Raw genomic sequence first — 17409 nt, forward strand, 5'->3', positions numbered from 1 at the left:
ATAATGGTCTCACTGTTCTGCATCATGTGATCACTATTTGCAACCTTCTTGGCTGGCTTCTTACAAGCAGAATAGAATAGAATAGAATAGAATAGAATAGAATAGAATAGAATAGAATAGAATAGAATAGAATAGAATAGAATAGAATTCTTTATTGACCAAGGGTGATTGCACACACAAGGAATTTGTCTTGGTGCATACGCTCTCAGTATACATAAAAGAAAAGATATGTTCATCAAGAATCATAAGGTACAACACTTAATGATAGTCATAGGGTACAAATAAGCAATCAGGAAACAATATCAAAATCAATAAGAAAACTGGCTGGAGATGACAAGGTAACATTGTGCTTCACAACGGCAATTAGAAATGCCGTAATTTCTATCACGCAGTTATGTGATGTTGCACTTTATTATGCATCACTTAATGATGGAAATTCTAATCCCAATTACCGTTGCTAAGTGGAGACAAACTATAATTCCAAGAATTATACGTTGCTACATTCAGCTTTGGGAACACTCAACAGAATCCAAAAAGAAAGCAAGATTATTCAGGAGAATAACATCTTTCAGAATGTATATTTGGAGACCATAATTCGATCAGTCTTGAAACACTAAAAACGAAGCAGAACCTTATTTACTGTTTGGCAAATAACCGAGCGATGCAGAGATGCAGGATGATTGGGGTTGACATTGGTTTTAATTTATGCCTTTTATTATTTTTTTTCCTACTGTTTTGAATTTTGCCTTCGACCAAAAGTTAGCTATTTTGAGCGCACAATCCGACAGATGAATTGGGGCGGGGGGTTTGCAAGCGTCATGAATTAATTAAATGAAATATAGGCCCCGATTTTCACACTGTGCTAAATCTGCCAATTGTTAGGCTTTGGCTCAGCTTGACGTGTAAACCAAATGATGCCTGTGGTTACGCTAGCTGACGGCAAAGCGATGTACGATCTCATTACAAATTATGACTCATTCAGACAATCGTGGCCAAAAACAAAATCCGGGTTAAAATAAAGCACGTTGGTTCTTTGAAGGCTTGATTTGCTAACCCTGCCAGAGAGCCTGGAATGGGGATTTCATGCGCTCCGAGACCAATTTCTCTGACTCTGTTGAAGACTGGCGTCCACAAGCATCCTCAGGAGAGCGAGGGGTCAAGTGAGATCAAATGCGTCACTGCGGCTTCTCTACCGGACGCTCGTGTTTCTATCAGCATCACCGCAAGTTGCGATCCGTTTAACCCGAGTTGAACTTTTTTTTAAAAAAAAAAGTGACAAAAGGAAGGTGGCTAAACCTTGTAGCTATTTCAGTTCATAAAAAATCAAACTCTTCCTCCCAAGAGTGTTTATTTTACCTTTCCGTTGTAGCCACGTTTTTTTTCAGGACTGAGAGCAAATTGTGGTTAGTAATGATCAGGATAAGGCCAGTACCAAGAAAACTCTTGATTCTGCTTAAGGGTGGGTGCCAGGGGTGCTATTCAGCAGGTTCTGGCAGGTTCTGGTGAACCGGTAGCGGAAATTTTGAGTAGTTCAGAGAGCCGGCAAACACCACCTCTGGCTGGCCCCAGATTGGGGAGGGAATGGAGATTTTGCAGTATCCTTTCCCCAGGAGTGGGGAGGGAATGGGGGTTTTGCAGTATCATTCCCCCAGGAGTGGGGAGGGAATGGGAGTTTTGCAGTATCCTTCCCCCAGGAATGGGGAGGGAATGGGAGTTTTGCAGTATCTTTCCCCCAGGAGTGGGGAGAGAATGGGTATTTTGCGATATCCTACCCCAGGAGTGGGGTGGGAATGGGAGTTTTGCAGTATCCTTTCCACAGGAGTGGGGAGGGAATGGGGGTTTTGCAGTATCCTTCCCCCAGGAGTGGGGTGGGAATGGGAGTTTTGCACTATCCTTCCCCCAGGACTGGGTAGGGAATGGGTATTTTGCAATATCCTACCCCCAGGAGTGGGATGGGAATGGGGATTTTGCAATATCCTTCCCCCAGGAGTGGGGAGGGAATGGGGATTTTGCAGTATCCTTCCCCTGCCATACCCACCAAGCCACACCACGCCCACCAAGCCACGCCCACAGAACTGGTAGTAAAAAACATTGAATTCCACCACTGGTGGGTGCTAATTTTCTACAGTGGGAAAGGGAATCATTTATGCCAGATCTCACTTTTTAATACCTGCACCGCATCCTCTTACAGCATTTTAAAAAAAAAAAAGATATTGAGACTTTGGAAAAAGTGCAGAGAAGAGCAACTAGGATGATTAAAGGCCTGGAGACGAAAACATATTAAGAGCCTGTAGTACAGTGGACTAAAGCACTTAACATCTGCTGCTTGCAATTACTGCAAGTTCAAATCTCACCAGGCTCAAGGTTGACTCAGCCTTCCATCCTTTCAAAGGTAGGTAAAATGAGGACCCAGATTGTGGGGGCAATAAACTGACTTTGTATAAAATATACAAAAGTATGAAGGCTATTGCTTAACGCACTGTAAGGCGCCCTGAGTCTCCGGAGAAGGGCAGCATATAAATTAAAGCAAAAAACAAACATATGAAGAACGGTGGCAGGAACTGGGTATGGCTAGTCTACAGAAAAGAAGGACTGGGGGAGAATGATAGCAGTATTCCAGTATTTGAGGGACTGCCACAAAGAAGAGGAGAGTCAACCTATTTTCCAAAGCACCAGAAGACAAGACAAGAAACAATGGATGGAAAATAACCAAGGAGAGAAGCAACCTAGAACTAAGGAGAAACTTCCTAACAGTGAGAACAATTAACAGTGGAACAACTTGCCTCCAAAAGTTGTAGGTGCTTCATCCATGGAGGTTTTAAAGAAGAGACTGGACAGCCATTTGTCTGAAATTGTATAGGATCTTCTGCCTGAGCAGGGGGTTGGACTAGAAGACCTCCAAGGTCTCTTCCAGCTCTATTCTGATTGGTTGATCTCTTGCCATTCCCAAATCTGTCCTTCATCTATAAATGTATTTCTCCCCCCCCCCAAAAAAACCCCCACCCTCTGCTCCTCGGAGCCTTACCTTCTGTTTTGCCGAATGCTGAATAAGTTCGGTGATCAGCACCTTATCCTGCTGCAACCTGCGCTTCATGAGTTTGGAGCAATGGATGTTGATGGCCTCCAAGATATGGGACATGTTGTATTCCACAAAGGGACGGCTGTCAATCAGCAGCAATTTCTCCATGCTGCTTTCCAGCCAAGTCACCAGTCTCTCTCCGGTTATGAGCTGCGCACCATTCATTTCATCCGCCATGACAACCACAGACGCCGAACTGGAGCAATGCTTTGCTTTTTCAATCTGCGGCCCCCACGAAGAAGATGAGGTAATGGCTATGAACTTAAAGGCCCAGACTCTCCATTGTCCTCCAGATGAATGAGGTCATCTCGGTGGAGACTGGCAAGAGGAAAGGGAGACCCATTTTCTCTTCAGAGGGTCCTCTAGAGAGAGAAATGCCTCGTCCAGCCGTGCCGTACAAAGACGCCCCTCACAAGCCATTCATTTTGGGCTACGGAGTCGCCATTTCACACTCTTTTAACAAAAGATCCCTCTCAGATGCTCCTGCCATTACCTCATTCTCTATCTTTGTTCCCCCATCGTTGGTCCTCTTCTTCGAGCGGCCTAGGAGCCTGTACAGAAACGAGGCAGACAGAAAGGAAAGAAAAACAAACGAGAAGGGTGAGGAGAGACCCTCTAAAGCCCAGCACTGCCTCCCCTTCATCCCCCCCTCACCGCCACTCTGGTTGTAAGAGCAGGGATCTCATTTTCTCTGGCACCACCCAAAGGTGTGTGGATGGATGTGGTGGCATCCCTGCCAAGCTCGATTAACACTCGTCATGTGTTCCTCAGGGAGAAAGGTAGAAGGAAGAAGAGCAGCGTCTGGGATCCTTGCTCTACAGAGGAATCTGGTAGCCCCTTTTCACACTAATCAAGTTTTACTCAGAAGCTTTCGGGAGATCTGGGCTACCAGCCGAGCCCTTCCACGGATCCGAAGAAGGGGGAGCTGCGGTTCACAAAACCTTCAGCATTTTCATTAAATTGATGGGGAAAGGATTCTGCTGGATTCTTTCTTCGTTCTGGCTACTGTTGACTAACGCAGCTCTGCTCTTACCTTGCCATTAGAGCAAAACCTGATCTCCAACCCTAACATCCATAGAAATAGCCTCCAGAGATAAGAAATAGCAATTTCCAGATGTGACACTGGCGTTTCTCTAGGAATAGAATCAAGAAAGCTTCCATATACAACCACAGGCATTCGCCATTCATGAAACTTCGAGCAGTACTGCAACTTCATTAACCTTATTATATCTACAAACCCTTCACATCCTGGACATAAATTGTTTCAACTTCTACCCTCAAAACGACGCTACAGGGACACTGCACACCAGAACAACTAGACACAAGGACAGCTTTTTCCTGAATGCCATCACTCTGCTAAACAAATCATTCCCTCAACACTGTCAAACTATTTACTAAGACTATATTACTAGTATTCTTCTCATCCTTCCTATTACCTATCTCTTCCCACTTATGACTATAACCATGTTGCTTATATTTTTACGATGTATATTGTTCTGTTGGTTTCCTAATATGATTTGATTGCTTATTTGTACCCTATGACCAGTGGTGGGATTTAAAGTAATTTAACAACCGATTCTCTGATCTAATGATTTCTTCCAACAACCAGTTTGCCAAACTGCTCAGAAAGTTAACAACCGGTTCTCCTGAAGTGGTGCGAACCGGCTGAATCCCACCTCTGCCTATGACTATCATTAAGTGTTGTACCTTATGATTCTTGACGAACGTATCTTTTCTTTTATGTACACCAAGAGCATATGCACCAAAGACAAATTCCTTGTGTGTCCAATCACACTTGGCCAATAAAGAATTCTATTCTATTCTGTTCTGTTCTGTTCTGTTCTGTTGTTCTATTCTATTCTACTTACTCTACTCTACTCTATTCTTCTCTAAAATTAGCAGAATGGACTGAGGTTTCCCTCACATTTCATATACAACTAATCCTCAGCATACGACCATAATTGAGCCCAAAATTTCTGTTGCTAAGCAATTAACAGTTATTAAGTGAGTTTCCCCCCATCATACGACCTTTCTTGCCATAGTTGTTAAGTGAATCACTGCAGTTCTTAAGTTAGTAACACAGTGTCGCTAAACGTCTATGGAGATTCTCAGTCCATCCAGGTCATGGTTGTCCCAAAGGTGCTTTTTTTCAAGAGGCAACTGGACTTTCTGGTTTTCCTTTGAAGACGTTTCACTTCTCAGCCAAGAAGCTTCTTCAACTCTGGTTACTTCTTCAGGTCTAGTAACACGGTTGTTAACTGAATCTGTCTTCCCCATTGACTTTGCTAGTCAGAAGGTTGCAAGAGGGGATTCCGTGACCCTTGGACATGGCCACCGTCAAAAATACCTGACAGTTGCCAAGTATCCAACTTCCACAAGGATGTTGCAAGGGTCATAAGTCACTAGCTGCATCTATAAAAGGAAAAGCTAACTTACTGAAATGCGGTATTGTTACATACAAGATCCAGTGGCCTAGAGGTGGAGCTCTAGCCTCCCAATCAGGAGGTTGTGAGTTCGATCCTAGGTAGAGCCAGATGTAGGATCTCCTGCTTGGGCAGGGGGTTGGACTAGATGACCTGCAAGGTCCCTTCCAATTCTGTTAATCTCAGCACTGGCTGAGGAATTCTGGGAGCTGAAGCCCACAAGTCTTAAAGTTGCCAGGTTTGGCGATCCCTGAAATAAAATACTGATTTAAAAGGTTTCCTTTCATACACAGTGAAGCACCTGCAGCAGGCGGTTAAAAAGTCACTAAGGCGATCACAGCCACATATTTTAAACCCCACCCCTTTTTTACGCTTTTAAAAAAAAAAAAAAAAACCACTCAGTCCCAATTGCTCCCCGCATGTAAATGAATTGGGACTAACCCAATTCTTTTCCAGTGCATTTTAAATAACGAGATTAGAAAGAAAGACGAAGGTCGTAAAGCCACAGCATATTTTTTTTTTTCAAACAGTAGCAATTTAAGGACTAAACTGAACCGTCTAAAAAGATCGTGTGAAATTTTCCTAATAGCTGAGGGTTGATCTTCGTGGCTGTTTATTTCCTCCCCAGGCACAGCTGGAGGAAGACGAGCTGTCTTCTGTCATTCCTGACTTCTTTCCAACAATGATGTCGGCGAGAACCGGCCAGAAGCCCCACAAGATCCTTGGCCCATGTCCAAGATTTCATCATTTGGCTGATCGTTGCAAAAAGAGTGACCTCATAGCAGAATGATTGAAAAGCACTGATTTAATCACCAAAGAGAGCCCGGCTGGGAAGCCAGTTGCCCAACAACCAAAATCCATGCCAGGCATCGTACAAATGACCATCTTTGGCCCCCGATTAGCCCCTTTAAGCATAATACTGCAATCCTATTTTTTTTTTTATCTCTGTCTTTAAGCAAAAGAAAAAACTCAAAATGCCCCATTAGGAATTGCGCCATTGATCTGAATCTATCCCAAAACTGGAAATCCAATGAATGCACCCTAAAGGTAAAGGTAAAAGGGGACGCGGTGGCTCAGTGGCTATGACACTGAGCTTGTCGATCAAAAAGGTCGGCAGTTCAGCGGTTCGAATCCCTAGTGCCGCATAACTGGGTGAGCTCCCGTTACTTGTCCCAGCTTCTGCCAACCTAGCGGTTCAAAAGCAGGAAAAAAATGCAAGTAGAAAAATAGGGACCACCTTTGGTGGGAAGGGAACAGCGTTCCGTGCGCCTTTGGCGTTGAGTCATGCCGGCCACATGACCACGGAGACGTCTTCGGACAGCGCTGGCTTTGAACCTTTAAAGGTAAAGGTTCCCTCGCACATGCGTGCTAGTCGTTCCCGACTCTAGGGGGCAGTGCTCATCTCTGTTTCTAAGCCAAAGAGCCAGTGCTATCCGAAGACATCTCCATGGTCATGTGGCCGGCATGACTAAACGCCAAAGGCGCACGGAACGCTGTTACCTTCCCACCAAAGTGGTCCCTATTTTTCTACTTGCATTTTTTACGTGCTTTTGAACTGCTAGATTGGCAGAAGCTGGGACAAGTAACGGGAGCTCACCCCATTATGCGGAACTAGGGATTCGAACCGCTGAACTGCCGACCTTTCGATCGACAAGCTCAGCATCTTAGCCACTAAGCCACCGCATCCCTCTAAGGCACCCTACAGGGCCTCAAAAATATTGTCCTGAAGATGTTCTGTAAGTATAAAATTAGTTCCAAATAAATAACCTTTGACTTTATGTTCTGACTGCTTTGAAACGGCTTGTGAAACTTTCCAACATTATTGGCAAACTGTCGTCGTTATTTTTTGCTATTTGTAACCATTTGTAAAATGGGGAACAATTTCATTTTTAAAATTGCTAAGAAGGAAGGGCCTGGTGGCTCAGCAGATTGATAGCACTGTGATTAACACCAGCTGCCTGCAATTACTGTAAGTTCGAATCTCACCAGGCTCAAGGTTGACTCAGCCTTCCATCCTTTCTAAGGTAGGTAAATTGAGGACCCAGTTTGTGGGGGCAATAAGCTGACTTTGTATAAAATATACAAAAGTATGAAGGCTATTGCTTAACGCATTGTAAGCCGCCCTGAGTCTCCAGAGAAGGGCGGCATATAAATCAATTTTTTTAAAAAAAAGGGAATCCACATTGTTAGGAGGGAGGGGCTTAAACGAGCCAAACAGAATGAATCAGAACCACATATTGCATATTGATCATATCGACAAAACGTAGAACAAAGCATCTTAGTGCTGGAAGGGACCTCAGAGGTCTTCTAGCCCAACCCCCTGCTCAAGGCAGGAGATTTTATACCATCCTGATCAACCACCATCTTAACCTCCCTTCCTGGCCACCCCTATTTGGCAGCACACAACTTAAAAACAGCAATGCAATTTTACCACTGAGCAAAAACTTCAAGTAAAACAGGCCCGTACATGCACCAAAAGTTTCTTTTTTTTAAATTGATTTTAATTGAACTAATGAACACCAGAGATAGAAAATTAAATAGCGCCAAACACGGCATTTTTCACAAACTAGCATATAAGATAGACATTTCTCATCCAACCCAGACATACAACCTGCTTCTTGGGACAGCCAGACCAAGCTTTGCAGAACTACGTATCAAAAAAAACCCCTCCATTTATTTCATAGAATCATAGAGTTGGGAAGGACCTAGGAGGTCTTCTGGTCAGCCCAAGGCAGGAGAACTTATTGCATCCTAGACACGTGGCTGTCCAATCTTTTCTTAAAGACCTCCGGCAATGGAGCCACCCACAATTCCTGGAGACAAGCAGTTCTACTGATTAAATGTTCTCACTGTCAGGAAATTTCTCCTCAGTAGTTCCAGAATGAATCTCTCTTTAATGAACGTCCCACCCATTGCTTCTTGTCCTTCCCTCTCAGGTGCTTTCTTCTTCTTTTTTTGAACAAGCAGTTCTGCTGGCCACATCCAACATTCCCAACATTCCAATTTATACCAACTCCATCATTAACCTCCCTTGCACTTAACTCTGTAAATAAAAGCATGCTATTTCGCCCTGTTTTCAATGCCCACCACATGGTGTGGCCTCTATGCACAGCCCTAGGGCTGGGGTCGGCAACCTTAAACCCAGGGGTGAGCTGCTGGGGGTTCGCAGGAGAACCTCTAGCTAAGATTCTGTGCAGTCAGGAGAACCCCCAAATCCCACTCCTGGCTGAGCCCTCCCACCCCACCCCTCCCAGGAGTCCCCACGTGGCCACTTTTGGATGCAGGTAAGTACAGGGCATGCGCGGAGGCTTGGGGAGGGTGAAAAATGGGCATACCAGAAGTTTGGGAAGGCTGGAAACGGGCCTCTTTCTAGCCTCCAGAGGGCCTCCGGAGGCTGGGGAGGCTGTTTTCGCCCTCCCGGAGGCTTGAGAAAAGCCTCCGGAGCCCGGGGAGGGCAAAAATGTGCTCCCTCGGTGCAGGAGGCCAACTAGCCACGCCCACCCAGCAACCGGGCAGAGAACCCCTTACAAAATTTTTGAAGCCCACCCCTGCTTAAACCTTCAAAGAGCCACAAAGGTCCTAACTGGAAGCCCCCCCCCCGTTCAATTCTGGAACTGACCGGAAGTCCAGTTTCCTCATGATAGAATCTCCTCCTAGCACGGCGTCCATTTTCCTCTACCTGTCCTAACTGAAAGCCCTATCAATTGTGGAGCCAACTGGAAAACCCGCCCCTTGTCATAGAGTCTCCTCCTGATGCGCCGTGCTTTCACCCCCTAAACTGAAGCTCCTCTCAAAATTGTGGTGCCAATCAGCGACAGGGAGCCGCAGCAGAGGGATGAAAGAGCCACATGCAGCCCCAGAGCTGCGGGTTGCTGACCCCTGCCCTAGGGGGATAAATTATTTTTTTAAACATTCTTCTGCCTTCATTGCACCATTCAAAACCCAAGTCAAAACTCCTTCCCTTTTATCTGGTGCTTCCAGGACCACCCACCTCTCTCGGTATCTTCAGTAACTAACGATAAAAAGCGAAAGCAAAGAGTTGAACACTTAACCACCATCAATCCTAGAAATAACACTTTAAAAGGAATGTTTTACACGCCTTCCCACTCTTGGACTCGATTGGTAACCCTGCAGATACTTTGGCCCCACCCAGCAACTTCTGCTGAACCATCAAGGACCCCATGAGACAGCAGCCTCAAAGTTTGACCACAATTCAGAAGACATCCAATCTGGGCAGTTACTGAAGAATTACAGGAAGGAAACCTAGTGGCCGTCTGGAGGTGAACTCCAGAGTTTAAGCCCTAACTTTCTCCCTCCAGCCAGCCCGCCACCCCAAAAAAATTTTCTGTCCACCTTTGCACACAGATATTCCTCCTTCCTCTGCTCTTTTTTTTTTTTTGAACAATTTTTTTTTAAATTTTTAAACAAACATACATAAAACCATCTTCAATTGCAAACAGCGTGTCGGATGGTTACAAGTCTTTTGTGCATCATTCATCAAATTCATAGCTTACAATTTACAGTTTACCTAAATTCTCATATCATCGACCTAAGAAATATCTGTATATTATTATCCTCATTAATCATTTTTTAAAAAATTTGATTTATATGCCGCCCTTCTCCGGAGACTCAGGGCGGCTTACAATGCGTTAAGCAATAGCCTTCATACTTTTGTATACTTATACAAAGTCAGCTTATTGCCCCCACAAACTGGGTCCTCAATTTACCTACCTTAGTAAGGATGGAAGGCTGAGTCAACCTTGAGCCTGGTGAGATTCGAACTTACAGTAATTGCAGACAGCTGGTGTTAATCACAATGCTATCAGTCTGCTGAGCCACCAGGCCCCTTTTAGCCCATTTATTTGACTATGGCTATTTCTTCTCTCATTATTATTTCATCTTCATTATTAATCATTATTAAATCTTCCTCTGCTCTTGAAGAACTTTGGTTTGGCTTGCTAGTAAGACCAGAAACATAAAAGTCAAGGAAACCCTCGTGCTGGTTTGTGAACCCAAGGAATGAAGTTTAGTCCGGCCCTACAGACTGCTTTGCACTTACGATGCAAATCCACTTGGTTCTAATTTCCCTACTGTGGGGGCGTCAAACTCGATTTCATTGAGGGCCACATCAGGGTTGTGTTTGACCTTGGGGGGGGGCATGGCCGGGGGGGGGCATGGCCAGCTCAATATCACTCGTGTCAGGGGCTCCTGTGGTGGCCTGAGCGCTTTGCCAGCAAAAGTGAGTTCCTGAGCTCCGTTTTAGTCTGCGACAGCCTCCTATAGCCCTCTGCCAGGGAAAACGGAGCTCGGGAGGGCCACGTGCCAGAAGAAAGTTGTAGGAGGCCATCGCAGATGAAAATGGAGCTTCGTTTTTACTTATGGAGGCACCACAGGTCAGATCTAAGCACCCCGCGGGCCTTGAGTTTAACACCCCTGCCCTCCTGCATTCCTTTCGAGATTCAGAGAAAATAAAAATCATAAATAGGTCTTAATTTTTCAGAACTTCCTGGAACCATACACAGAAACGACCTACGGTAGAAGACTTTATGATCTAAAGGAGGGATTCACCTGCCAGAAGAAACTATTTATATGCATGCTTGGAACCCTTAGTTTCTTTCTCTACCTGTTAGTCATTTGAGGGCTCCTCCTCCTTTTATCTATTCCCCTAGGCAGCATCTCTTCTCTTCCTCCTTCAAGGTCATTTCCACATACCGTGAGGATACCCAGTTTCAGCCTAATTTGGTCTGTGGTGGCCTTATCTGGAGCAGGATGACCTATGGACAGTGACTCACAACCCCTGTAGAGATATTGCGATAGAGCTGATTTTGATGATCACCCAGAAGCTGCACTTGGAGCCAAAGGTAATATAGTCCACATTCTGACTGATAAGAGACACTCTAGCCGCATAGCACTGGTGTTGCAAACATCGCACTGGTTATTCTAGGGTTTCAGTTAAAATGGAAAGAGATGATTTTTTAATCTTTGTAGCTCTACACGCCTTGGCACCAAGGTATCTTCAGAAGCACCTTCTTCAGGGGTGGGCTGCTGGGGGTTCGCAGGGGTTCGGGAGAACCTCTAGCTAAGATCTTGTGCAGTTCGGAGAACCCCCAAATCCCACTTCTGGCTAACCCCGCCCCTCCCGCCCCTCCCAGAACCCCCCACGCAGCCCGTTTTGGATGTAGGTAAGTGCAGGGTACGCACAGAGGCTTGAGGAGGACGAAAAATGGGCCTACAGGAAGTTCGGGAAGGCCGGAAACAGGCCCGTTTCTGGCCTCCAGAGGGTCTCCGGAGCCTGGGGAGGCTGTTTTCATCCTCCTGGAGGCTCGAGGAAAGCCTCCGGAGCTTGGGGAGGGCAAAAACACCCCCCACCCCCCGTGGTGCAGGAGGCCGACTAGGCAACACCCACAAAGCAACCGGGCAGAGAAGCCCTTGCTAAAATGTTTGAAGCCCACCCCTGACCTTCTTAAGATGGAAACTCTCCTGTACACTTATCCCATAGGGCCGTGATGGCGAACCTATGGCACGGGTGCCACAGGTGGCACATGGAGCCATATCTGTGGGCACACGAGCATTGCCCTACCTCAGTCCAGCACGCATGTGCACGCTGGCCAGCTGATTTTCGGGCCTTTCTGGCCCACTGGAAGTCGGGAAACTGGCTGTTTCTGGGCTTCCGGAGGGCCTCTGGGGGAATGGGGAAGGCTGTTTTTGCCCTCCCCAAGCTCCTAGAAAGGCTCTGGACCCTGGGGAGGGCAAAAAAATGGGCCTACTGGGCCCACTGGGCCATCGTGTGCCAAAAGCGGGGGGGGGGAGAGTGTGGGGGTCAGAAGCTCATGCGTGGGGGACGGGGCACATTGAATTATGGGTGTGGGCACGCACGCGCACAATCCCCCCCTCTACCCCCGCTTTTGGCACATGACGGCAGAAATGGATAGACTTACACTGAAAATTAAACAGAAAGAAGACACAGAATATTATCAAACATGGAACTTATTTTACCAACGGTTGGGGAAAAAGGGGTGGACAGAAAGAATGGAATTTGTATTGTTAAGCAATTAAAAATACCCAGACAACATGGTGTTTATTAAAACAGCATTAAAAAAATAACTCTTGCTGTATGGACAAGGAATAAAGGCGGACTGGGAAGATTTGAAAGAGATGCATTATAAGAATCCGGGAAAAGCTGGATTCGAAAGAATTCCTAGTGTGAAATTAAAAATATACAAATAATGATTAACGAAGAAAAACATCCATTAAAAAAAATAAAAGACTCTTATTACCGAAGACACCTCGTATCTCCTTTGGTGAATAACTTTCCTTCCAAGAGTGAACAAAGAACGCTGTCAGAAAATGTTGATCCTTAGCTGTCAAAAGGATTTGCCAAACTTATCTCCAAATACCTCTCTGCTGAATGCAACCATTATCTTGCTAAAATCCAACCCTTCAGCCACATGCAAAACCCCAAGGCTGAGAAGCAGCTGAGAAGAGGCCGAACAACTTCTTACATTCCAAGTCAACAAGGTCACCAGAGATGGGTCAACGGATACTGATCTCTACCCACCCACAGTCCTCTAATCAACTGAGGATGTTTTCACACCATGTTTTCGAATAAAAGAAGGAGAGGGTAAATTCAGGATAGTCATCGAGTGAACCCATGGTCATTAATCAATCTTAATCACACCTTTGCCACAAGCAGAATATCTACCACCCTCCATTTTGGTCAGTACATCCTAAGTCTGTGATGGCGAACCTATGGCACGAGGTGGAATGCAGAGCCCTCTCTGTGGACACGCGCGCCATCACCAGCTGCTCTCTTAGTTTCCGGCACGCCAGCCAGCTAGTCTTCGCGGGCACCAGAGCTCTGGAAGACGGCCCGAAAAATGGCCAAAAATGGCTGTTTTGGGGCCGTTTTCACACCATTTTTTCAAGCTGTTTTTGGGTTCTTTTTTGGGCCATTTTCAGGCCATTTTTGGGCTGTTTTTAGTCCAAAAATTGGTCTGAAAATGGCACAAAAATGGCCTAAAAATGGCCTGAAGATGGCCAGAAAAACAGCCAGAAAACAGCCTGGAAAATGGCCCAAAAAACTGCCCTGAAATAGGCAAAAAACGGGCAAAAAACAGGCATGCGTGCACTGGCCAGCTGATCTTCGGGTTTCCTGTGCTCTGGCCCACGCACATGCACACGCATTCCGGTTTGGGCACTCGGTGCCGAAAATGTTCGCCATCACTATCCTAAGTACAGTTAGTCCTCAACTTACAACTGGTCCCTTAGCAATTATTCAAAGTTACGAGGGCCCCCCAGAAGGTACTTACAACCTAGTTCCGAGATTCCGACAGTCACCCACTGAATTTTTACAGCTCTTTGCTATGTCTTGTAGCCATGGGATCACAATTTCCATTTTTGCCCAAACCCCTTTGTTTGTTTCTGGTTTTTTTTAGCAAAAATGCCCCCGTAGGAAACAATGGGTTTGCTTAATGACCATGGATTCACTTAATGACCACCTCAAATAAAGGTAGTGTAGAAAATTAGCACCCACCCCTCTCCTAGAAGAATGAACTATTTTGAGAAATATTTAAAAAGGCAGTTCCCCTAAAAGAGAAATAAAAAAATCTTAAGGGAGATAGAAACTCAGAGCCCCCAGCAGATATTTTGTGCCCATTAAGAAAGACTGGGCCATCCTATCTACAAAAGAAAAGACCTTCAGCTCCAGGGTGATGAGATTAAGACATGGCCCTTCAGGCAGGGGTGGGTTTCACTTACCTTTTCTACTGGTTCGCTCACTCGCTTCTGCACATGCACAGATCGTATTTGATGGTGGGCGAACCCACCACTGCCTTCAGGACATAATAGGATTAACCCACTACCATCCAGCAGCAGAGCTCACATTGCACAATCTCCGAAGGATGTTGCATCACCCTCCAAACTTCAACCAAACTTAGCTCAGACAACCTATAGAGCCAGCTATATCTGCCGCGAATTAAAAACATGGCTGTTCGCGGCGCCCAGCCTGGATTGAGGGGGTTTTCGATTATTTTAATGGGTTTTATTATTTGTTTATGTATGTATTTTATGTTTTTATTGGTTTGTTTTAATTGTTGTGAGCCGCCCTGAGTCCTATGGAGATAGGGCGGCATATATTAAATAAATAAATATATGGCCCCATGTGAATCTGACGACAGCCAGTAGAATACATGTTTTTACACAGGAACAGGAAGCTCAAGTGCAGAGCCCAAGAGAAGGTATAAATACCCCTCATTCTCAACTCCATGTGGTCAGCTGCCCAGGACCCCCCATGTGGTTCTGCTTCATCATTAAACCATCTTTCCAATCAGCCTCCATGTTTCTAGTGTCTTTCTCCCGGCTTGGAACTGAGCCAGATGGATTATTTCTTCCAACAGTAGTAAAATTGGATTGGTCACATGATGACCTGCTTTACAATCATCGTGACTTACAGCCGAAATGGGTTGCCTTATTTCCTCCCCCCCAAACCCAATTATGTGAGAGATAACTCTGTGCTGCCTTTCTCGTGATGAAAAAGCAAATGGTATAACAACTAATGAAGAGTGCACCCTCTGGTCTTCTAGTGTTTGGGGATGGGTGGGGGCTTAGCTAGAGGGATTCAGCTAGTGGTGGAATGCTACCGGTTCAAACCGGTTCGGCTGAACTGGTAGCGATGGCGGCAGGTGGTTCGGAGAACCGGTAGCGACTGCAGTGCGAGGCTCCGCCCACCCTCCCAGTCGTCATTACTTCCTGGTTTTAACCAGGAAGTGATCTGTTTTTCACCCTCTGCACATGCACAGAAGGGTTTGCACATGCGCAGAGGATCCATGCGCACATGTGACGCGCACGGGCGGTGCATGCTCTTCCAAACAGGTAGGGAAGGTAAGTAGATTTCACCCTTGGATTCAGCCCTTCTTTTTTAAAAAAAAATTGATTTATATGCCGCCCTTCTCCGGAGACTCAGGGCGGCTTACAACGCACTAAGCAATAGCGCATTGCAATTTTCTTCCCTGTGAGAAATAACTCGATCTCACATGAGATAAATTAAATCAAATGCCACGCAAAAAGAATAAGACATAACTGCTAAACTGCTATTGCTGAGCACATTGTAAGCCGCCCTGAGTCTTCGGAGAAGGGCGGCATATAAATCAAATCAAATCAAATAAATAAATAAATAAATAAATAAATAAATAAATAAATAAATAAAAATAAACGTTCTTTTAGATACTCAAAATTGCCAAAGTTCAGTGGTAAAGCAGACAGATTGCAAAGCCTTTCAGCAGATTAAAAGAAACTGCAGGAAAAAAAAATGCAAATCCAGAAATGACCCCGTGTTTGCTTCCACGTTGTCTATAAGAAGAAACTGGTTAGATGTTTCAAATAATTTAACATTACAGAAGACAGGAAAATTCTAGAGAAAGTTCAGCGTCTTCGCCCGGAGGAGCCCTATTGATGGCTTGAAGACTGAAGACTCAGTCCTGTAAGTTACATAAAGAGGCGCAGAGACAATTAGATTTGACTCGTATAAAGGAAATAAAAATAAATTAAACATCAATGCAGTATCCGGCTAGAATGGTTTACTTATTTCTCCAGAAACGGGACTCTGTGAACGTCATCTGTTCCTCTGCGTCACTTCTTCTGGACTTTCCAGATTCTTGGGAATTTCTCAACTTTAATAAGCAGAGGCTGGTGGGAATATTAAACCCCCCATGATTTCCCCCGTCTTATCTCACTGATTTCTCTATTCTGCCCCTTGGTCATGATGACCCAACGAATAGGGAGGGGCAGGGGAAAGCTATTTTGGACATCTCTCCCCCTGAAGGAATGTGGATTGACTTCTAGTCTTAGGAGCTACACTAACAATAGCCTGTATCAGAATAATAGTTGAAGGAAAACAAGGATTTAAAAATAGGGCACAATCCAAGGAAAGCTAATCCAAGCAAATTTCGCTTTCCGAACTGAACTTAATTTTCTCCCATTACAAGTAAAGAACTCTGGGTGAACTATATCCATGCTATGCTCATAAGATATTTTTTTTAAAAAAACAAAACAAAATACTAGAGCAGAAGAAGAGATTTGTTTAGCTTTTAGTTGAGAACTCATTGTTCTTTCGATGTTGTGTGACAAGGCTCACGTTGGAGCATGTCTGGCCTAAAAGGGCTTCGTTTCTTGAGAAAAGAGATCGCCTTGTTGTTTCCTTGTATACTTAACACAGCAGCGTCAAGGAAATGACACCCGTTTCATGTCAAAATTAATTCCAAGGGTTGCTCGCTGCTTTATGGAATCTAGATTTAAAATCTAGAACTTGGTGTAGGCCAAAGAATGTACAACGATTTTGTGGTCTCTGTGGTAGCTTTAGTTACCTAGTTTGGGTCCTTCAATAATTAAGATCTGGTGATGGCCCGGTTTGATTCAAGCATCAATTGGAAAGTAGAATTTTTTACTTCAACTTTGCTTTTACAAAAATAGAAATTTTATTTCTACCATATCCATAGCCAAGACAGAGATATTCCTGGTGTGAGTTTCTCCCCCCTTCCTTCACACACACACAAACACACACTCCAAAATTAGTTCCTTACTAAACCAAGCTTACTTTTGCTTAATTTCACGCATAGCTGGCTGGAGAATTCTGAAAGTTGAAGTCCACACATCTTAGAAGTAGCCAAGGTTGAAAAACACTGATCTAATGTTTACCTGAACACTGATCTAATGTTTATCTGAAATTTACTAATTGAAATACCATGTTTGTTTCCCTTGGAGAATCTCCATTGCATTCAATGAATTTCAGTTATGATTCTTCTTCAGCTACATAGTTAGACATGATGATCCCAATTAACCTTTCCAGTTCTTATTTTCTTCTTTTACTAGACTTGGAAGTGTAATTAAAAACTGATATATTCTGAAATCACA

The 17409-nt window shown here is 44.7% G+C and overlaps 1 protein-coding gene across 3 annotated transcripts in view; it reads right to left on the minus strand.

Moving 5' to 3' along the window:
* The window catches only part of DUSP16 (dual specificity phosphatase 16), a 65720-nt gene that overhangs the window by 27639 nt on the left and 20672 nt on the right, over positions 1 to 17409 (minus strand). For all 3 annotated transcript variants that reach the window (XM_034440379.3, XM_060684095.2, XM_034440380.3), the window contains exon 2: positions 3026 to 3630. In XM_034440379.3, the coding sequence (XP_034296270.2) occupies positions 3026 to 3256 (231 nt within the window). In that variant the 5' untranslated portion in view covers positions 3257 to 3630. The remainder of the gene's footprint in view (positions 1 to 3025; positions 3631 to 17409) is intronic.

The sequence above is a fragment of the Pantherophis guttatus genome, chromosome 7 (assembly GCF_059756535.1).
Source record: "Pantherophis guttatus breed Tessera chromosome 7, ASM5975653v1, whole genome shotgun sequence".
Classification (NCBI taxonomy): Eukaryota; Metazoa; Chordata; class Lepidosauria; order Squamata; family Colubridae; genus Pantherophis; species Pantherophis guttatus.